The 24036-nt window shown below is 38.2% G+C and overlaps 1 protein-coding gene across 2 annotated transcripts in view; it reads right to left on the bottom strand.

Moving 5' to 3' along the window:
• Positions 1-499: 499 nt before the first annotated feature.
• Positions 500-24036, bottom strand: part of ARMT1 (acidic residue methyltransferase 1) — a 47707-nt gene continuing 24170 nt past the window's right edge. For both annotated transcript variants that reach the window (XM_071435536.1, XM_071435522.1), the window contains 8 exons: positions 21277-21421; positions 19362-19547; positions 12673-12990; positions 9193-9393; positions 7262-7435; positions 6258-6500; positions 5480-5716; positions 500-1976 (listed from right to left, as the gene is read on the bottom strand). In XM_071435536.1, the coding sequence (XP_071291637.1) occupies positions 1779-1976; positions 5480-5716; positions 6258-6500; positions 7262-7435; positions 9193-9393; positions 12673-12990; positions 19362-19547; positions 21277-21421 (1702 nt within the window). In that variant the 3' untranslated portion in view covers positions 500-1778. The remainder of the gene's footprint in view (positions 1977-5479; positions 5717-6257; positions 6501-7261; positions 7436-9192; positions 9394-12672; positions 12991-19361; positions 19548-21276; positions 21422-24036) is intronic.

The raw sequence follows: 24036 nt of genomic DNA on the forward strand, positions 1-24036 counted from the left end.
GAGCATCCACAACTTCTCTGTGCCTCACTGTGTTGTTACCATATTGCAAGAGTTCTATTGTCATTACATTGCAAGGGTTCCATATTGCTAGAGTTTCATACCTCCTTGATGTTTCTCATAGGCAGCTCCTCTAGGCACTGACTCTTCCTTGTCCTCACAGCAGCCAACTAACTCCAGTTTCCCCCCTCAACCACCCAATCCACTCTTTTATAGCACTCTTCTTATTATTGGCTACAGCTGTGGCCTGTTAACATCAGCCCTGTTCCCAATCTCTAATAATTGGCTCAGCTGCAACTCCTTAATGGGGTAAGATTACTTTCTATACTACCTTTACTTTCTTATATTGTATCCCCCTACATCACTGCCCACACAAAAAAGAATTTTTTTCTAATATTTAATCTAAACCTGCTCTCTTTCAGGTTGAAGTCATTCCGCCCAAAGCAATGTTACATTACAAAACAAAAAATTAAATTGATTTTGATCCAGTTACCCACAGGAGTATAGGAATTTATGCAACATTTATTTCTATCTTCTCAAATGACTGATTTTACAAAAGCTTGAGTGTTTATTTCTTTATTTTACAGCAAGTCAATGAGAAACAACTCTTCAGAAGCCAATGAAATAAAAACATGTTTTGAGTCCCCAGCCAGATACCAAAATTACCACTCTTACTTGAAAAAGTGTCATTTTTCTTAAAATAGTGTGTTCGGTTTTACTGAGTGGGTCGTCATTTGCTGAGATACTGTAGAAAGCCCACAAATGGTCAAGACAAAAATAATTAAGTCATCTTTACTGTTCTACACAACCATACAAAACATATAATGGGAAGAGAAAACTAAAATCACAGAATCAAGTTTGAATGTACTATTAAAGCAGATTTATTGTCTATATTTATTTTTTTAAAATCATTATGTTTAACAACACTCAGAAAGCAGTTTTTACTACCAAGAGGTAGTTTTGTACACCTCATCATCACTTCTCTGAAAATAAACACTTTAGTAGTTCAGCTATTTTCTGTAGTGAACAAGAATTCTAAAATAATTTTTCATTAACCAAGAAGAATTGCCACTGTGGATTAATTGCCCAAGGAATACAGCAGCTGGAAGCAAACTTTTCAAGACACCATGACCAAGGCCAACACTCAATTTTACCAAATATATTTATATGAGGCACATGATGGGACCCTGTGACAAAGCCCTTGCCGCAAAAATTAAATTTTTTGTTTTGCCATACAAGCAGACAAAAGAAACCAACAGAAGAAAAAAAATCTATTGTTCCAAAATTAAGATAATCATCTAACTTGTAGACAATTATCTTGAAGCTAAAGCCCTTATGTGTAAAAATGCAGAGATGTCCCAGGTGGCAAGAAGAATAGCAGCAGAGCAACCCCTGCTTGATTTCATCCTTGTCACCTAGAGGTAAAACACAAGGAATGCCACTTAAGTAACTTCTCAGTACTTCTCAGTAACTTCTCAAAACTGTGAGCTGACCTTGGCTGACCCATGACTTCAATGTCTCTGCACTGCAACTTGAGGGCATTGATGATGTGTTGCCTATCATTTTCATAACTGAAGTATTAAGCTGCCCAGGGATTTTCTGTTTGCCATGTCCAGGCTGTTGGCTTGACTCTACCCATTCCAATCAGTCTCCCTGTTGAAGTTCTAAAAATCAGCCCTAGATGGTGTCTCTAGAGTAGGGAACAGAAATAGGGATCTGTTTTCTGTGGAGGTCCAGCAGGTAAGGAAGCAAACAGAAAATTTTACTTTGTTCCATCTCGTTCAGTGAAGAAGCTGGAGGTTTCTTTGCTGCTCCTCTGGGGTCCTTGCCACATCTCTGAGGCAGACACAGGGGAAGAAGTGGTGCTGATGGGAGTGGATCAGCCCTTCAAGGCGTGAAATAATTTCATAGTCAGGAAGAGCCAGGCTGGCAATGTCGAGGCCCAGCATCCGCGAGACCACCTCTCGGAAATCTGCCAGCTGCAAGGGCAAACAGAGAGGAATAAATCAAATGGGTAGCAAAGGAGATGTCAGGGAAAACATGGACATATAGGCATATGGACAAACACAAGCACTTGTGCTATCAGTGCTAAATATAGGCATTTCAGCTGTTGCTCAATACAGAGAGCAGAAGAGGGCAGAAACAGCCCTTTGGGGCATGCATCAAATCACAAAGCACAAACAGATGAGATGTCAAGTATCTCAAACACAAAACAGTTTCCAAGTGTTTCTTTAGTATCTTTCACAAGCATATCTTCCCTGCTGACTGAACTCCAAAAACTGAGGAAAACACACTTTTACTTGACCCAGATGACCAAAAACTATGCAAACTGGAAACTCTGGTGGGCACTTCCCAGAGCAGAGGTAGTTGCTTGTCCTTGACCACCATCTGCCAACTCTCCCCTCTACCCTGCACTTTCTTGAGAAAAAAGAAAGGAGGAGGTTAGAAGAAAGGTGGAAGTTTTTGGCACATCCTGCAGTCTGACTTTGATTTGAATCAGGATACAGCCCAAATTCAAGATGCAGCTCAAGAAAATGCTTGTTTTTCTTCTGTGCATAGCTGCTGAAAATGTCATAGGAATAGTATTTGGTAAAGTAATTAATTAAAGACACCAGCTTTCTCTTTGCAGTTCCAAATGGATAGACATGCACAAGTGGCTGTCATCACTGCTTATTTACTCTTCTCAACTCACGATATGTATCATTATCAAACTTCAAGGCCTCTTGAACAGACAATAAATTACACAGGCAAAATGACAAATGCCTTAATACTCCTTATCAACACATAAAAGAGGAAAATGTTACTATTTTAGGAAATATGCTTTTCTTGTTCTCTATTTGAATGCCAAGATCCCCATTCCCAAGCAGGAAAGAGACTCAAAATGCCACAAAATCATCAGAACCATTAAGAAACTGGACTCATGTTCTGATGTGGCAACATCCTCACTCCACCAATCCTGCCAAGGGCTAAGGTTAAGGAGAAAACGGACAGTCCTGAAATGTCTCCAACCCCAAGAACACTGCGCAGAATTCTAAAGCAGTTAACTCTGCGAGGAAAAGGGTTTGCAGCTTCCCTGAAAACAAGGTCTCCGTTTCTAAGACTTGGCCAAAGGCAGTTTGTTTCAAACTCTGAGGAGCTGCCATTGATTCAGAAACACACCAGTACAGAACAGAGCTGAGGTCTGGGGTCCTCAGCACAAGACAGCCATGGACCTTTTAGAACAGTTCCCAAGGAGAACTACAGAGATGATCAGAGGGCTGAAGAACTTCTTCTATGTAGTCAGGGCTGAGAGAGCTGGGGTTGTTCAGCCTGGAGAAGAGAAGGCTCCAGGGAGACCTTATAACAGCCTTCCGGGACTTCAAGGAGGCTTACAAAAAAAAAACCAAAAAAAAAAACCAACAAAAGGGAGAGCAACATTTTACACAAATATACAGGGAGAGAAAAATGGAGAAGGGTTTTAAACTAAAAGAGGAGAGATTTAGATTAGATATTAGGAAGAAGTTCTTTACTGGGAGGGTGGTGAGACACTGGAACAGGTTTGCACAGGGAACTTGTGGTGTCCCATCCCTGGAAGTGTTCAAGGTCAGACTGAATGGGGTTTTGAACAATCTGGTCCAGTGGGAGGTGTCCCTTCCTGTGGGAGGTGTGTTGGAAGTGGATCATCATTAAGGTCCCTTCCAATCCAACCCATTCCATGATTCTGTGATTTGAGAATTCAGTCCCAACTATCTGTATTAGGCAATGAGATGTCTTGGATCAAATGTTGGAACAACGTTACACCAAAACCCCTAAGTTCCTGTATATTATATTATATTATATTATATTATATTATATTATATTATATTATATTATGTTATATTATATTCTACACTAGTTCAGGAGGTCACTGATGCAGGGGTTTCACAGTGTGCTAGGCAAGTAGTATTTAGCAGAAGGTAAAGATTTTTTTTAAACATCTGGATCACAGACAGGATAAAGAGGCAGCAAACCTGGAATTTGTTTCCATACAGACTTTACATTGAAAGATCAAGGCAGCTCTCTGCAAAGATCCAGCTTTCAGATGAAGGAGAGAAATAAACAGCACTAAAGACTCAAACACAAAGGTATGCTGCAGACAACAACACTCCTGCTACATTTTCTTTGCACCTTCCATTCAGTGAGTAAAATTAGCAGAAGTAAAAAACAGGAAATTAATGCAACTTGGAGCATTAACCCAAGATATTGGGGTTTGAGGAAGTAAAAAGTAGATGCTATATTTAATTTTCACACTGTAACTACAAGAAAGTAGAAGGGGTCTTATTCCAACAGAAAGAGACCAAAAAGAAAAGCCCAAAGAATATTCCAACAATATTCAAGTGTTTTGAAACCCCTTGGATTCAGATGGTAAAAAGTTAACATTTGTATTTGTGCTTTTAGCACAATACTCAATGTATAACTCCATGGAATAATTTCCTGCATATAATTAATATCTTCTCTATGCCAGATGCTTTGTTTCCTCATGAGATGTATGAAGAAATTAAAACTTCCTTTCAAACTTCTAATCTTTGTTATAAAACAAAACAGTGTTAAAGATTTCCAGGGGGGAAAAAAGATTCCCAGGTTGTTGGTCTTCTCTTCACAAAAATAAAAATTTTTTTCTAGACTAATTTTCTCAAATAGCATTCTTAAAATTCATCCAGAGTCACTGTTAAGGCCAACATATGCCATAAAATTTTTAGCTGGGAAATCTAATAAAGTTCTAGGGAGAGAGGGGTGTTTCTTGTATTTTCCAACACTCTTTGAATTTGTGGCCTAGACACAGTAACACAGGCTTGTTGCATCAGTTAGGCTGGAAAGGACCTTTAAGATTCTAGTCCAACTCCTAACCTGCATTGCCAAGCCCATCACTAAACCATGTCTAGGTGTCTTTTAAATACCTTTAGGACTGGTGACTCAACCACTCCCCTGGGCAGCTTGTTCTGATGCCTGACTATGCTGTCAGTGAACAAATTTTGCCTAATATCCAGTCTAAACTCCCTCCCCCCCCCAGCACAACTTGAGGCTGCTTCCTTTCATCCTATCACTTAATCTGGTTGAATCTCTTACAACTGGCAAAGAGAAAGTGCAAGAGATGAAATGTGTGAGAAACAAAAGGAAACAGATGAGAAGTCGCTAAGTTTTATACTTATGATATTTGGAAAAAGACATACCTTAAGAGAGATGCTAGGATTTTACAGCATTTTAATACTTCTCTAAAAGGTGATGTAATATTTTGTGATGAGCAAAGAAAATGATGCCTGTATTTATTATTCTCGTGCAAAACTTAACTTGCAGAATAGCTTTGCAATCACAACCGTCACTGTGGTTCACAAGTGTGAGCTGAAATTTCCTTGTTTGATCATGTTTGGAACAATTTAAAGCACAGCTGGGTAGCTGCTCCAGATATACCATTTTCCTACCCTCTAAGGAACACCTAGCACTTGTCAAATACCTATACACCTACCTGTCTCTCTCTTTTTGCTAGTTCTGCAAGGGTTGTTTTAAGCACCTTCATCTCACTGGTAACTGCTTCTAACATATTTTTGTTCTTTTCTTTATCTTCAGTAGCTTTACGGTCCTTTAAAAGAAGTTCTGATTTGGCAGATCTAAGTTGTTTCTCAGCTTTTTCTTTCATTCTTTCCAATTTGTCTTGAGACTTACTGAGTTCTTCTATTGTTCTGTTCTGCTCCAAAGTTTTGATCTGCAATAAGATAAGGAAGTGTTAAATTTGTCATACTTTTTCATCTAACTTGAGCAAACAGTAAAAATATCAGGAGTGATCACAAATAAGCACTTTAGTGTGGTTTCTTTTGGGTTCTTCATTAAATCATCACATGTACATGTGAACTGAAAAGTTATTTAAGGAGACAGGCCTATTTCAACACAATTAACAAAAAGATTTTTCCTTCAAAGACAGTTAATTCTCCACAGGTTTTGTGAAGAGAGGTATCTGGACAGAAAAGAAAATCCACAGTGAAGGTTCACACTCTTTCCTGGAGAAAGAGTACTAAAAAGAGTTGTCAAATGTTTTGCTGGTAAAAAAAGCCCAAAAATTTACATTGTGCTTTGCAGATGCTACTTAGCATATCAAGACAAATTGTAAAATATTGTAGTATTATATTTGTTTTTGCCACCTAGATTTGAACAGTTCTCCATGAACACATTTATTTTAAATTAAGTCCAGCTGTATCCAAATGGAATAGAAAAATGGATGGAAGTACAAATGTAATCTTTTAACTCACCTTAAGTTCACTGGTTTCAGACAGCTTGGCTTTGAGATCAGTATTTGTTTCCCTTGCCAGATCAAGCTGCTTCTGTAGCCTCTCTATCATCTTATGTAACTTTCTGACAGCGAGATTGGCCTCATCCCTTTCCACAGCTAAGGCAGCCCTTACTTGCTTCTCTTCTTCCAGCTGGGTTATTTTCTGCCGCAGAAGGTTCATGTGCAGCTCTCTGCTTTCAAGCTTTTCTTTCTGAGCCTTCAACTTGATTCCCAAATACAAGGGCATTTGAAAAAATAAATGTGAGAGACTGTGGTACTACATAATTGCAAATTTAATCCTCATGTTGCATTTATAACCTGAACTCCTTTTCCTCTCTTGAAAACTTTGTGAAGAAGTATCAACATATATACCCTAACTTGATACTCCTTGTATTACAAATTCATTGTGCTTCTCTATTGTTTTAAACCTCAAACAGACCCAATTCACAGCTCTATACCAGTCTGACATGCCTGAACCCAAAAGATTTCCCTATGTCATAACAGGATGACAGAGGGTTGTTTGACCAAATTTGAACAGCTTTGTTCCTGTAGGAACAACTGCATGAAGGAACAGTTCTTGTTGGAAATGTTGCAATTCTTGGTGAAGTACAACCAAGACCCTACCAGTTTCTAGAGAAGTTTGTGTAATGTGCCTCCCTCCTTGGCAGATCCCTTTAGATTTAAATATTACTGGCAGTTGTTTACAGAACTATAAATGCATACTAAAAAGTAGTAAAATATACAGATATAAACATCCCTTCATTGTTTTTTTCCTAAGAAGCTGTGAAAAGCAGTACCACATTCAACTGACGGGTTGGTTTAGTTATTTCAATATGCAGTCTTTTTGCACAGTTTGCAAACATTCACTATTGTCTTTTTACATCATGGATATCTTTGAAATTCCTTGCAGTCTGCTGCCTCTAGCAAGCCACTACAGAAACACAGCCATATGTTTATCTTTGAATGGTATGTCTTTTTGCATACCTTCCTTCTGAGGCTGTATGCCACAGTCTTGTTCTCAACCACTGCATCCCCTTCCAGTTTCACCAACTGCTCTACCCGGGCCAGAATCACATCCATGGCCATATCAAATCCAACCTCTGCTGCTAGACTGTCCAGCTTCATCTTCTCATTAAGTTGCTCCAGAAATTTCAGATACTGAGATGTGGGAAAGTGGGCAGAAGAATAATAAAATTTCATTGAAAGTCGTGAAGTACAATTTAAAAGCAATCTCCACTATAGTGTCAGCCAACAATATGTACAAGTACACCACAAGAAATAATACACTGAAAGGGTGTAACTGGGCACACTCCTGACACAACTGCAAATTCTCCATATGTCCTTTTCTTAGTCAACACTTACTTTGTCCATAAATCCCTAGATCTACTGTATTTATCTTCTTAGCAAGAAAAATTGGGCTTTGCTTCTCTGCAGCAACAGGCAGGTTCCTGCTTCTGACTCCAGTTCCTGTCTGGAGCTCTGTTGTTTTACATGGCTGTGCATGGGCAGGGAGAAGTCAGAATGGGCAGCTGTGTCCTAACTAATGCTGCAAGTGCTGGGATTGCCCCATACTGTCAGCTTCCAAACAGAGGGAACTGGAACCAGTGGTGCCATGAATGACGTAAGATGTAGTCTGAGGAGATGCAGGTTAACACCTGCATCAGCCTTCAGCCCTTCTTTGAAGCAGCAAGAGATAATTTACTGGTTTACAAATTGCTTTTAAAGTTATTTTAATTGCATCTCCATCTGGTTTACTGATGCGAACACATACAGCTATCTAATAGCATTTAATCCAATTTTTCCTTCTTTCATCCTGCCCTTTAAAAATTGCTTTAGTCTCTTGCTCTCAATGAGCTTCTCTTGCAAAATCCAAAACCTTCCTTACTAAGAACTGTTTTCCTTTGTCTCTTCTTACTTCTGGTGTAAACCATTATCTTTGCACAGAACAAAATAAATAAAAAGAAAAAAAAACCAAAATACCAACAAAACAGTTTCACCATTTGTTCATTACCAAGAATACCTTTTTGTTTCATGATATTTCTGATTCAAATAATTAAAAACAGCAGCAGCAGAGACAAGCACTGCAGTTACTCATTGACAGGAAAAAAACTGCAAAAAAATCATTGCAGCAAATTGTAGAGAATAATTTAAGAATCTAGGGCCACATGTTATTCACAAAGCAGAGTGGAAGGAACAGCTCCTTTTTCTAGTTTTCTCCCAATGTGATGGATGCCTCATTCAAAAAAGTTATTTTATCATAGTCTAAGACAAAACAAATAGCACAAAACTGTTGATTCCTCTAAGCACTAATCCTGGCCTGGCAACATGCTGCAACTTTGCTTTTCATAGCTGTAGTGTTTGGCTTTCCAGGTACTATGTCATTTTTCAAACTCTTTGGTATGTGAATGAGTTATAGGCTAACAGTGTGTTCATTCATAGAATTAGACAAAAAACCCTAATAGTCATAATTGCCTAATAATATAAAATAATCAAAGACACAAGATAAGATCTTGAGAGATTGCAGACCATATTATGTTTTAGAGAAAGATATAAAGATGAGAGAAATTTTGAGATCAAAGAATAATTGAAGGACTTCTGATGGGGTATTGACAGGGACTTCTTTTAAACTGGTTTTGGGGTTTAGTTTAGTTTTGGGGTTTTTTTTGCTTGGTGGGTTTGTTAGGTTTTTTTTGGGGGGGCGGGAGTCGGGTTTGTTTGTTTTGTTTCACAGTAATGAACTCAAAGGCTTAGCTACATCTTCCAATTGTTGGTCAAAGAAAAGGTATTATTACTCCCTACACCTGACTTTGCTATTTCACATTACTTGCACTGCTCCAGTAGACCAAAGTAATACAATGAGCTGTGCCTCTGCCTTTAGTGACTTCCATTCAAAAGTAAATAATGTGTGCAACTACTTTTTGTTTCTCAAGCTTCAAACCATCTTGCATCAGGTCTCCATTTAATAATTCCTCTTCCAAGTGCTTCAGTTGATCGTGGAAATTCTCAGAACATTTTTCAGCTTTCCTGCTCCTCTCCAGGGCTTCATGGTACAATCTGGTCTGATTTTCCAAAGCTTTAGTCAATTTAGCTAATTGTGTTTCAAGCTGAGATACCATCTAGGGAGCAAGCAAAACAACAAAGCATATGGGGTTAGGTGGGAAATGCTAAAAGGATATGAAAGATAAATCACCAAATTATTAAAAATAGGGCAAAATATCTATCTTTAAAATATATGCCTTTAAAAAGTCAAAAAGAAAAATCTGTAACCACCAGCAAAAATTGTAGAAGTGGAGACACCCAAAAATGAACAGCAGATACTATAAATAAGATGAATCAAATACAATTACTTTGTATTAAAAAATCAATACAAAGTAATTCAGACACAAAGTTTCCAAAGATGTGGGCGCAGCAGCAATACCTGGTAGTCAGCTATCATTCCTTGAAATAGGCCAAAGAAATCACTATTCCAATGAGGAGTTGATTAGAAAAAGCATATAAGTTATTTAGAAAATACATGCAGCATGTAGGGGAGAATGTAGGTATGGATAATTAAGTCTCGGAGGAGTGTTTCCCAACTGGTAACTGTTAAGCAGTGTTCAAAAGATTGTGCTTTTAAAAATATTAGTAATAATAATTTCTGTAATCTAGCCAGAGCCCTAGGATAAAAGGAAAAAATCTCAAAACAAGCAATTAGAACAATTTTGAAAAATTTCTAATTCTTCATTATTAACTTTACAACACCTGCATATAATGCAATGGATATTAAATTGTAAACTATTTATAAATTAAATACTTTAAAGCATCTGTTTACACTACTGCCAAATACTGAAAGGCAGTTCTATACACCAAGTTGCTTGTTTCCCTCTGTATTCTTCTTAATGTCATATAATTATTTGGTTACATAGTTAAATATAGTGCATTTGAAACTCAGTGTTCAGACACTAATCTCCAAGCAGCCTCTTAATTTTAAACATCTTGTTGGTTCCTGTTAATAAAATTAACAGTAAGTACACAGAGCTCTCATTCATTTTAATGGCACTGAAAGGTTTCCAACTCAAACTGCAATTAAATAGTTTGCCCCCAACTTGCCTAAAACCACTGAGAAATTACTGATGCTTGTGCAGTAGACAACACTAAACAATAATAAATCTGCAAGAACCCACAAACATATTTTATGCTGTTTTGCATTTCACATCAGCCAACAGGAACAAGAATTTGTTCAGATGCACTACTGCTAGGGAACCTAGAGCCCCTTTATCAGGCTACAGAGGGGGTTTTAGAGGCTTCAAAGATCCATAAACATGAGGAAGTGAAGGACTATACCACAGAAGCAGAGTAGAAGCTGTCATTTTATGATCCTGGGGCATCATGGTGTAACTTTCATCCTTGGCTTAGGGACAACCTGTGGGAACTCAGCACATCACTCCGGATGAGCAGAGTTACCGAGAGAACCCTTGGGGGGCTCGGAAATCCTGGAATGTTGCCAGGAGTGTTTGGTGGCTTGATTTTGATCCATCCACAGAAGTGACAGCAGTTTGAGGACATGAGAATCACTTTGGAGTGAAAGGTGTAAAAAGAGACACATTCATAGGGTGAAATATAAACTTTAAGGTTTTTGGTACAGGGGGGTTATGGAGACAAGATGGAGGGATCAGGGCGTGTCTCGTCCTTCTTCTTTCTTCTTCTTGTCTTCCATCTCCTGTGGTGATGTTGGCACTTGGGGATTGGTTCATGGTGAAGGTGCACTTGCTAACATGGGTGAAAAGTATTGGAAAATAAAGGTAAATATTATGTACGTAGATTTTAGTATAAAAAGACATGACCGCCCTGTGGGTGGTCAGAGTGCCCTTGGCTGCCTTGCAGATCAGACCTCTGTTGGGCAGAATGAAAATTTTGTAGATAAGAAACAATAAACAATCTGAAGACCGAAAAGCTGAAGAGTCCAGACTCGTCCTTTGAAACACGTGCCACCCAAGAACCACCCTACCCGTGTCGGGGCAGAGACAGACAGCCGAACCCGACAACAACCCACAAGGTAGGTATTTCCTAAAATAAGGTTTCAGCCTTGTTACCCACCCATGCCTAATCCATCATTTTATAAAGGCTGCATTTTTGGTCCTGCAGTTCTGACCTCTACAACTTCTCATTCCTAGGACTAATGCAGCTTGATCAGTCAACCTGCAAAATAAAAACCCCTTTCCTGCTTTTTGTTTTAATGTGGCTACTAGATAATTTCAGACGACAACCATTTTACATGTGACACAAAGCAGGGTCAGAGTATGGATCTGCAGGAGGGTCGGAGGGCTCTGCAGAGGGATCTGTGCAGGGTGGATCAATGGGCTGATGCCAATGTATGAAGTTCAACAAGGCAAAGTGCCAGTTCCAAGTGCCAGGTCCTGCCCTTGGGTCACAACATTGCTGCAGGCTGGGCAGAGTGGCTGGGAAGCTGCATGGTGGAAAAGGGTGTGTGGCTGCTGGTGAACAGCTGGCTGAAACCGAGCCAACAATGTGCTCAGGTAGGCAAGAAGGACAATGGCATGGGTTTTTGTTGGGGTTTTTTTGTGGGTTTTTTTTTGTTTTGTTTTTGGTTTTGGGGTTTTTTGTGTTTTTTGTTGTTGTTTTTGTTTTGGTTTGTTTTTTTTTAGTACCTCACCAAAATTCACAGAATATTTTCAAGAACTATTTCCAGCCTTGGACAGAATACAAAACCATTTGCTGCTCACATTAGCAGGAGATGTTAGAATTTCAAAATCTAGCAAGAATATTAAAGTTGGTTTTTCCTGGCATTCTGATTCACCTTCCTCCTGAGCTGTCCCTTCTCTATCTACACATTCAAACACACCTTTGCAAACCACCAGCCCAAATGCCTCAAGCCAGAGACTTCCTTTTGCCTTCTTTGGATGCTGAATAATGTTTAGATGTAAGTGTAAAAAGAATCTTTATTTTTAGGTGCAGGTTTTTAGGATTGGAGGGAAAGAAGTTGCCTGTGGCAACTCATCAATTATATTTGCTTTGAGAAAGAAGTCAGTTCTTGAAGTCACCATTGTAGAAGCAAATCCATACTTGTTCACAGGTTTTACTAAATCATAGCAACCAAATAGCCACTTTTGATGTCTGCTGGCACAGAAACCAAATTTCAATGTTGCAACTGAAAGACCACTCCAAGTCTTTTCTTCTTAACATAATCTATTATTACCTTAATTTCTGAACTCTTCCTGTTTAGTAAAACATGGATGCTTTTCCCCTATTAACTTAAATAAATAGCAAAATTAAAGTTTTCTGTAATTCCCAAACCTAAGCAGAAAGAACCAACACTCTACCAGATGAATAAAATTAAACAGAACCCAAACAGAATAAATACACACATTGGGCAAGTGCAGTAGTTGCTGACTTACTATTTCTTTATTCTTCTCTTTGCAATTTATTTCTTGGATCCTCTCCAAAATGGCCTTCTCAGAAGGTTTAACTATTGCAGACCCACAGCTGAGCAGGGCAGCAATTTCTTCTTTAAAAGCCTCTAAAGAGCTCTGAGCAGTCCTGGCCTCTTCTCTGCTACTCTTCAAGCTTGCATCCAACTCGCTGGAAGATTTCTTCAGATTGTGCAGCTCCTGCTTTGAGGTGTCCAAAGCTTTCTGGTTAACAGTCAGTTTCTCTTGGAGGTTTCTGTTCTCCATCTCTAAACTCTGCCTCTTTATTATAGCCCTGTCAAGATCCTAAAATGCATGAAAAATTAAACAAGATTTTTTTAGAATCAGTTATAAACCCTCTCCACAACACACAAATTAAGGAATTAATTGATTAAAAATTAACTCAGGAGCAGATACTGCAGACAGAGAAACTAGGACCCATATTCCTGATACTTGCTCAACATAAGGGTCTCATAGGGGAACTGCCACTGAAATTGATGAAAACCTTAAGTCTGCTGTAATCACACTAAAGACTAACCCCTTATATTCGTTTGCAAAAAGGAATACATAAATAAAATTTTCAGGTGAATGAAACCAATTTTTTTTTGTAAAACTACTGAAATCTTACTTTTCCATCCAGACAATATGGCCTGAAAAACAAGCAGTGAAAAAGATGCATCACAAATAAAGCCAAAGTACTAAAACTGAGAGAGGAAAGGATGGGATAGAACAGAATATTTCAGTTGGAAGGGACCTGCAGTGATGATCAACTCCAACTGCCTGACAATTCAGAGCTGACCAAAACCAGAGACACAATCCCTGAACACGGTGATAAGAGGTGACCTCTGAGATCAGTTTATCTCACAAAAAGTTTATGTGACAGAAATTCCTGAGATTATTTATTCACAGAAATGAGAAGTGAGGGACCAGACAAACCAAGGCTTGGTCGGGAAGGAATAAAGTATAGCCAGTACATATGTATCTATATCATTTGTATATAAATATTGACCAACAGGTCAGACCAGACAGAAAGAATTGTGCATCCTGACCCATGACACCAAAACAAATTATGACAGAAAAAATAAAGAAAAATAACCATCTAAACATAAAGAATATTGTGTGTCTCTCCTTTCCCCACAATACCAATATTAAGAGTGCTTACACATACATATACAGGAAAAATATTTGCAGCAAGACCAACTAAAAGTACAGCAAAGACTAGGTCTTCATTTCTCAGGGCATTTATTGATTGAGAAGAACAAATGGGAAAGAATATTATTCCACACATGAAAAAAATTACTACAGAGGATGGAATATTTACAGAGAGGGACTGGATTCCCCTGGAGGTCTCAGTGATAAGTAGAGGCTCAGTAAGTGGACTGATATGAGTTAAGGTTGTGCACACTGGAGTTGGAGAACTGTTCCTGAGCAGTTATGAATATGGTGATTACTCAAGGGTCTGTGTGTGCTTGCTGCAGAGCATAGCATGTCATTTGTACTAATGGTATACCTGCCAATCAAGCAGTTAAATCTGGGAGCATTTCTGTACATCAGCAGGGAAGATGGCAAAAAAAAAGGAGTTTGCAGGGCACTTTTAGTAAATAAAATATAAAAATACGATACTAAAACCACTAAAATTTTTAATAGCAGTGAAAAGGCAAACATACAAAAGCATAAATAAAAGCAACCTCTGTCATTTAGGAAATTATTTGTTATTTCACATTTCTGAAGTAATTTTAGAATTGTTTTAGAAACAAATGTTGGCCTGATTCCTTGCCAATTTCTCTTTTTTATTCTAGACATGTCCTCTTAATAGAAAATTCCCACCTGTGCTCAGAACTACATTATGGTAATTACAGCAAAGAATAAAGAGTCATTTATTTCAATTACAGTTTTCAGCAGTGTGTATTTTTCCTTTCAGAAAGGCAGTGCTAAAATGGTTTGCCAGTACGAGGGAGCTTACCTAATCACCATCTTGTTAAATTGTGAACATCTGAAAACAAACATAGTTCATTAAAAAGATCAAAGTCTAAAATGAAGAAGTACAAGCCACCAAACAGTGGCTAGGAAACTGCCTGGCATAAAAGCACCTGGGGGTGCTGGTCAGCAGCAGCTGAGCATGACCCAGCTGTGCCAGGTGGCCAAGAAGGCCGACGGCATCCTGGCCTGGATCAGCAATGGTGTGGCCAGCAGGAGCAGGGCAGGGATTGTCCCCCTGCACTCAGCACTGGTGAGGCCATACCTTGAGCCCTGTGTTTTCTTTTGGGCCCCTAAGTTCAGGAAGGACACTGAGGTGCTCTGGTGTCCAGAGAAGGGCAATGGAGCTGGTTACAGGTCTGAAGCACAAGTCTGATGAGGAGGACCTGGAGGAGCTGGGGGTGTTTAAACTGGAGGAGGCTCAAGGGAGACCTTATCACTCTCTACAACTGCCTGGAAGGAGGCTGGAGCCAGGTGGGGGTCAATTTCTTCTCCCAGTTAAGAAACATAGGAAATGGCCCTGAATCGTGGCCAGGGGAGGTTTAGATTGGATATTAGGAAAATATTCTTCATCAAAAGGGCTATGAAGCACTGGAACAGGCTGCCCAGGGAAGTAAGTGGTGGAGTCACCACCCCTGGAGATATACTTAGGGATATAGAGGATATTAGGATACAGGATACTGTATACAGGATACTTAGGGATATGGTTTAGTGGCAGGTTTGGCAGTGCTGGGTTAACAGTTGGACTCCATGAATTTACAGGTCCTTTCCAACCCAAATAATTCCATGATTCTATTAATACTGACACCCCAATCAGCAGCATGCTCTCAATAGACTAAATTCAACTATGTATACATATACAAAAAAGAGCCCAGATTACATTAGCAGTAATAATAAGGTATTAAAAGAATGCAGGTATTTTCCAGATCAATTCTTATACCAGCTGCACCTCCAGTTACTACTGTTAATACCAGAAGGATTGCAAGCTAGTTTGCTCTTATCTCCTCTCTTCTCAAATTATTGTCTGGAAATATCTGTGATTCCTGCTGAAACCTGCCTCTAATATTTTTTTAATGACATCTTATAAAACAAAAACAAACAAACAAAAAAAATCCAGGTTCTGAGAAACTCATTCCTGTATTTATCTGTTGGGACAAGAAAAACCTAAAATCATTTGGCTGTCTCTCCTACAATCTAAGTATTTTGGTATATTCAAAATGTAGCCATGTTTCTCAAGTGCAATCAAAGTCCTTAAATAAGGTTTTCATATTTTAATTAACTCTTTTCATAAAATGGATTTTATTTTAATATGTTTATATTGATTAGAAACTACTTAGCTCTATTTTGTTCATTAACATAACAATATAAGCCAATATTGAATACTGTAGAGTATTTTCTTGGTTAATTTTGCATCAGTAGTACATGCAGATACATTTGTATTAATTAAAATTGCTTGCATACATTTCAAGTATGTTCTTTAAAGGTTTTGCACAGTGCACATCTTTGCAAAACAAATGTTTAAAATAACACTTCAGAGGGAAATCACAAATATTTCCAGGTTGAACCATCAGCAAAAATGTGAAACAGAACAAGAAGGTTTACTAGTTCTTGTGGTTCATCTGTGGCAATGCTGTATTTAAATTAATCTGGAAGAATATATGCATCCTCTTCTATATCTTAGGTAAATACCATAGAGGAATTTATTAAATATTAAAAAGAAACTTGCTTAGAGTAAATAAGACATTTTAGAAGACCTACAGACACTCTCAATGAATGTTATAATTCTCTAATTATTATTAGCATAATCAGTAATCACTCTCTGGAAATACAGAAAGAAAGTTTGGGTATTCTTATCCTCAGTCTAGAAATCTGGGCAGGATTTAAAAGTTGTTTTTCATCAAATGCAAATTTGATATTGAATGTAGCCATAATAAAGGTATGCACAATATTTACAGATTTCCAGAAGCAAAATCTTGCAACATTCTATCAGAAGCATGAGAAATTCAGAAACAAATAGAAGAATATATCCAGAAATAAATAAAAGTAATGGATTAGAAAAAAACAGCTTCTTGAATGCTTGGGTTTTTTTACTTTTATTAGCTTCAGGAATTATTGGCTTTTACTCTCTGCTGCTTGATATTGTCATGCATGGAGACTGAGAGGGGAACAGATAAAATGATTGTTCACTTGTTAATGTTCCTCAAATGAAGCCCAGCTAACTGCAACAAATACTCAAGTATTAAACATGCTAAAGAATATTTTAAATATATTAGCCTTAAAATGGAATTAACTGGCTTTCATTTTATTCAGTAAGAATTTTTGCATAGAGGCAGCTACTTCCTCTTGGGACATTTAAAAAAAAAAAAAAAGCACCTGATCAAGAGAAGGAATTCATAGAATTCCTAAGGAATGGGAGTGGAGAACTACCTGGCAATTAAAACAGGCAATTATTCAGAGGGGTGGCAGGGAACAGTGTGATGGCCAAATCTTGGTGGAGATGACAGACAGAACAGTGTGATGCTCCCTATACACTCAGGAAGAATTTTAAGAGAAAATTGGGGGAAATAGTGAAGATGGCCAAAATGTTTGACCCTGAGAGCTGCTGGTACACACAAGCAAGAGTCACTTGTACTCAGCCTTTGCTGGGTAAATTCAGCTACAGGCAATTCCATTAATTAAGTCCAAAACCAGCCCAGAAACACTCAGCCAAGTATGAGTCTTCTGGCACAGGAGCAGGATGGATTTCTGCTTCTCACCTTGACAGGGGAACATGTCACAGCACATGCAGCTCCTTTCATGTGCTTAAATTGTGCTGCATGAGGTACTTGGTGAAGTCAGACTGGCTTATGCCACTGGTGCCCCTCCTGTAACCAAGCCACACACCCATCAAGGGAACAGAGGATCCCACACTTCACATGTGAGGACACAAAGCATTTTTTGTCTTTTGCTTTCTTTTTCAATACTGAACTTCTTCATATGATTTTGTGAACGCAAAACCTCCTCAATAGATTTACTCAGTGTCTGCAAATCTGAGTTGCTAAACTGAAATTGCACTGGAGGAATCTGCAGCCTCTATGCAGATGGGGCTTTTCAAAGGCAATGCTTTTGAAAGGCAATGCTAATAATTTAGAAAGATATTTCTGTAAAATTGGTTAAATAAATTATGTATTTGGCACATGCAAAATAACGATAGGAAAATATTTTTCAGAAAACAGCTCAACTTGGTAAATGTTTTCAGAGTCAGAGTAAACTTGAAAAACAAGCCACAAATGGAGTCCTGATCTTGATTTAAAACATCTCCTGATTCTGGTTTACTGAGAAAACTACACTCTGTTCTTCCTCACACACCTGTGTTTGAAGTGAAGCATGAAAACAAAATGTTCACAAAAAGGACCCATATAAGTTTTCGGTGCAGGCTCTCTCTCTGTTCCATTGAGTCTTAGAAAATTGCACACAGCTTGGTAAGAACTATTTTCAGCAGTAATAAAAATTTATTACCCTTGCGGTACTTACATTTATCTTACGCACAAATTCTTTCTTTTCCAGAGCAGGCTGCCAGCTATTTCTCATCTCCTAAGTATTTTGCTTACAACCAGATCAGAACACTAGATCCTTCAAAGTGGATGGTGGGTGTCTCTTCTTCAGGAAAAGAGGAATGCCAGGGGTGGGGAAAATGCTGTACTACTTTGGAAAACTCACTTGCACAAAGTTGTCTTTATGTTAAAAATTCCTACAAACTCAATCACACACAACTCAGCTATGCATTTGGCAGTCTGACTTTCTTATTCTCTCACGTTCTGGCCATCAGCTTTAACTGCTCTATTTCATCTGCAGGAAATCTTCATTCTGGCTTCACTAAACTGCTTCCTTTCCACAGACATCATCCAAAGTGCAGAGCAATAAGGAAAATTTCTACAGAAATGCACTTTGTTCATCCATCCTTTGAAATATACGAACTCTTAATGGGGAGTGCTCCTGGAGCAATTCAATCCTTAAATCACATCCTTCACAAATCATAGCTAGGTGAATTTGGAATACCTGACCTACAACTTAACTTACATTTCTCATCTGACCATCCTTCCTGCTGCACAGATTTCCTCTAAGGCTTCCCAACAGTGAAACTTCTTGCTCTCCTGCGAAAGCCATTCTATTGCTACAACTTTTGGACTATGGTTATGAAATACAAATTTATAATGCAGTGAAAAGATAATCTAGGGTGTATGGAAGCCAAAACACTTAACCTGCCAGTGCTTTAAGAGAAAGAATAGTGTCCAATCAATTCCTTTTAATTTCTCATTACAATTTTTGTAAAACTGAGTCGAAAAATTCTCAGAAGACTTGCAGTATCAAATAAATATTATTTTAAAAAGCATTTTTCACCACTTCATACTTGTGCCTGAGATATAAACAATATACACATTAATTTATTTACATGTGTGTGCAAGCACAACACTAAGACAGCAAAAACAGAAATTTGCAAACAGCATTGAAAGCCATCAAATCTACCTCAGATCTATTTTACAAATTGTTATTGTTTAATCTTCGTATCTCACTTTCAAAAAGTTGAAAATAACCTTAGAAAAATGTCCTTTTTAGGAAAGACCCTAATCAACGTAATTTTTTCTCATGCAATTTCTATTGAAAATTAATTTGAAAACATTTGAAAATCAGACAAGCATACATGCCATGCAATTATGTACCTTACTGAGTTTTTCCATGTCTTGGTAGTGTCCTGCTGCCTTTTTCTGCTCCTTGGCCACTTCTGAAACCAGTCTCATGATAGTTTCTCTGTTAGCTTTAGACTCCATCTCATGGACATTCACAGCTTCTTGAAGAGCAGCAACCTGGTGTTTTAGTGTCACATTTTCTTTACATATTTCAGAGACCTTGAGAAATAAATCAAATATTAGTAGCTTCTTAAAAGCTCTTAAAAATTAAAAATATTCATCCCAGTTATACCTGCTCCTAATCATGCCAATAAAGACTCAATGTTTCTGGTGACCCCTAGGTCGGACTTATAACTGCACTCGACTGCCCCTTTAGAAAAAGAGTAGAAAGACAGTTAAAATAATAGAATTATATTCCCACTATAAACGCCCACCTTAGCTAAATGTGATTCAGATTTGCTCCCACACAGACTTTATGATGTATTAAACAGGTGGAGAGCTACTGCTGCTGCATGTCCATGCTTGACACAAGGCAGGTCAGAAAACAGACCTTGCAGCTCCTTCATGGGAAAAGCAAACCATTCCAGCCTGGCTTTCTAAGATGTGTGCCTTTCATTTGAAACAAGAAAGCTGCAATTCATGCTCAAAACTTTTTAAGCACCAGAGGTTGGAGTTAGTAACAGATATTTCATGAGCACATTCAAGGACAGGGCCAAATACCTGGTGTGCTGACATTATGAGCAGCCAACACCTTGGAAAAAGGAGTCCTTTCCAGGAGGATTCCAGGGCTGTTTTGGTACACTGTGCTATTTCCAATCAGTGGAATAGACAAATGTGGGCACTTCAAAGAGCGAGCAAAAAATGTACCCTGATTCCTGCTGGCAAGACATTTGTTAAGACTAAAACAGATCAATTCTGTCTTAAATAAAACCATAATGTGGAAAAGAAGCTAAATAGATGTGCCAAGACCCCAGGAAAACTAGTTGCTAAGGTTTCCTAAGGCACAGCTTTCAGCACAAATTAGATTTCCCAACTAGATTTATTACTACTTTGTTAAAAGACATGAAAATATGTTTTTTAAAGCTCTAATGATTAAGTTATTAATTAGTAAAGCATGCAAGAGTGCATCTTGCGTGGCAATGTTTTTACAGCATCTATTAAAATTTCAATGTGCTTGTAATATTATGAGGGCGTACACTCACTGGGATACATACCTAGATAATCTTGATTTATTAAGACTGTAATCTCACAATGACATGAACATTATGAAATAGAATTTCTCCAAATATCTATTGTGCTCCAAAGTAAAGAAAAATCGAGATCAAAGAGTGGACAGAAGATGAGTCAAATGCATAAAATTAGAATAAAATTACTTTCAGCAGCACTGACAGATGTTAAAAGAAGATACAAGCAACTTTCTTTTCCTAAATGGAAGCTTAGTTTTGGAACTTCAGAAGTATTCTGAAGAGAAATTATAAATTTTTATTATTAAGTCTCAGAAGCACCACAAAGTTATTTACAGCATTTTATTACAGAACACAGAAAAGGTTGTTTTAGGGCATGCCATTTCAGATGTTTGTATTTAATGGCATGTCAGCTCAAGATAAGAGATAAGATCTAGCACTACAGTTTACACATCACCTGTTGACCCCCACATTAATGTTTTAAGGAAAGCTTTTAACCAAGTATCTAAGCAGGGCTGTATGTGGGAACTACAGGCTCATAAATTATTTATGCAGATAAGGGAGACTGAGTTCACTGAGGCCTATTAGTCTTCAGCACCTTTGAAAATTAGCCCAGTAGGAAAAAAAAAAAATCATCTTTAAATGATAGCACTGTCTGCAAACCATAATTAAATACCAAGATCTTTATTATTTGCTTTACTTCTGTGACAACTAAATATTTTTCTGTTAAATCACTGTAGAGAAACATTTGCCTACACAATCACCTTTGATGTTAAATCTTCTTGTGGTTTCTCTTTTTCTCTGATGTCTACGTCCAAGAATCCAGAAAGATGTGTAAGGAGCTCTTCATAGTTTTTACTGATTTTAGAAGCTTGAGTCATGTTTTCTTCACACTCATTCCAATATTTACTAACCAGACAGAGAAAATATACACGTCAGGATGAATGTTCCCTGAAAAAGAATTCTAGGCAAAATACATTGTCCCAAGACTATTGCTAGCTTCTGCATACCACCAAATGAATTTTAAAAGTTACATTTAATTCTCTATATCTGTTATGTAATACATATAACTTTTGCAGTTGCCTTATGTGTAAACATCTCTTCATCATTGCTTTTGATGAACACTTAAAAAAATCTTCTATGATCCCAATCTCATTCTCAGCATATTTGAATAAAACACAAGAACTAAGTGACATGAATAAATAGTGCCCTCAAGACACTACAAGCAGAAATTGCAAGTAAAACCTTAGAAAAAGTAAGTGGGGGGAGAGAGTGATCAACTCATAGCAAAAATATGCAAAAAGCACATCCCCTCTCTCTAAAGAAGCTGACAGAGATGATTACCAAAGTTCAAGTAAAGAGAAGCCTTTCTGGACCAATGGAAGTGTAAGACATCCAGAGTACCTGTGAAGGGAAGTTTACCAGTAGAAGCAGAGATGGGAGACACTACTTTGCTGTGCAGTACTCTGAAGCACTACTCATGAAAGGGATGTATTCAAAAAGACAGCATCTTTTGACTACCACAAAGATATTAAGAAAAGGGAACTTTTTGCCAGCAATTTCATCACAATTTTGCCATCAATTTCACTCAACAGGAGCCTATCACGTGGATGCATATCCCACATGAAATGCGTTCTCAGCCTTAAGAGCAGGTGTCAGTTTGTAAATACTCTACGAGAACAACAACAAATAAATTAACAGTGCATTTAATATAAATGTGGTTACATCCCTTCCCTTGCCAGGGACAACAATGGGTCCAGCAAACAAGAACCACCACAGTCTGATTCGGTAGGAAATGGAGGAAATCTTGCTCATGCTGCTGAAACACACATCACTTATGAAAAACTACAAACAAACAGGATAGCAAAACCAGCCAACCAAACAGAGCTCAAAACAACCACTAGTGTAATCCAAATGTCAACTCCAGTACCTCTCACTAACACCCACGAGTCAGGTACTTAGTGGAAGAGTGCAAGACATGGTAGATTGGTAGTGGTAAATTTGAAGACAAGCTTCCATTTGAAAAATAAGGCTCTTTCTAAAGCAAGTTCTTCACTCTAGAATAAATCAAGACCTGAGATGTAACCAAATGCATGCCTAGAGCAAAAAATATTTTATTGAAACTCATTTGCTTATCAGAGTGTAGCACTATTGTCAGTTTTTAAGGTGGGTCCAGTAGTCATTGCTGGACTCATTCTTTTCCATGTCTGATTTCTTACTCTCTCAGCTGGCATTTAACAGGAGCCCACGAGACTCCAACAGGAGATGCAGTGAGTGCAAACACAGTACATTGAATGCTTATAAATCAGTAAGCAAAACAGACAGTCCATGAAAAGATTTAACACATAACCTTAGGAGGGGGATCAGCACAGCTGCTGAAACCTGCTGCAAAGTGAAAGACAGGGGCAGAATAAAGAGGGGAATGGAAAACATTCATTACTGCTCTGGGCACTGTGAGGGCAGTTCCACATAGTGCTGCACAGCACACACCGTGAGCCAAAAGAGCTCTGCCTTCTGCAGCAGACACTGTCACCCAGAACACAAGCACCCTCACAGCTTCCTCACCTCTGGGCACCTTCCTTTCCTCTGTAGCCCCAACAAAACTAAACCATGAGATGATTGCTGAACTGTTGTTGTGAGGAGGGATATATCAGAAGTGAAAAGGTATTAGGCTCAGACGTGCCATATATGCATGCCTATATGTCAGAATATTATGTAAGACTGACCACCCACAACTGTTCCGTGGCTCTAAAAAATGGAGGTATCCACTAACAAAACCATGCCTGCTGCTAAAAATAAAAAATCTGAAGTACAAAGCACTCATTTGATAACTTTACGAATAATCTAATTACCTGCAGTAGGGCCACAGAGGTGTGAGCCCCTAGAAAATAGGCAATCAGGTACAAAAAAGTAGAACACAGCTTTTTCACAGTTTTGCTAGCTCTTCAGAACTAATGAGCAAAGAGAAGGGAAGAAAAAAGAAGAAGAAAAAAGCTTTTGACAGTTCACACTCTAAAAATACCATGGCAATAGACATGTCGAGCAGAAAAGCACCATTTTCAATAGCAGAGGTGCACATCCTGGAAGCCAATCAGAGAATTCACCAAACATTTCTTACTGTATCCCCAAGGTATAGAATGTAAATATGCACTTAATGTGTGTTGGCTTGCTCTTCCCTCTCATTAGTGGTTTTCAGTGAAAATCTTTTTTGAACACCTAATTAGGACTAGTCATGTGCCAGGCACTACCAGGGTGGCCAGAATAAGGGACTGAAGTTCACTGAGTCAACACATTGGTTAGTGTGAAGTGACACATGTAACCATCAGCTGAGGACAACAAAAGCTTTGGAAGCAAACACTGCATATTCATGATCAATCCAGCATGTTTGTTCCTTCCAAATGAGCAGAGTCACTATCCCTGTATCTCTTCCCCTTTGCCAGAAGTCCAGTGGCACACTCCAGGTGCACAGTGAACCAGAGCTGGGATTGGTAGAGGTGGAAATCAAGCTTTTTTTTTTTTTTTTT

Source organism: Agelaius tricolor, unplaced genomic scaffold (genome assembly GCF_023055355.1).
Source record: "Agelaius tricolor isolate 1412-34295 unplaced genomic scaffold, bAgeTri1.0.p SCAF_1, whole genome shotgun sequence".
Taxonomy (NCBI): domain Eukaryota; kingdom Metazoa; phylum Chordata; class Aves; order Passeriformes; family Icteridae; genus Agelaius; species Agelaius tricolor.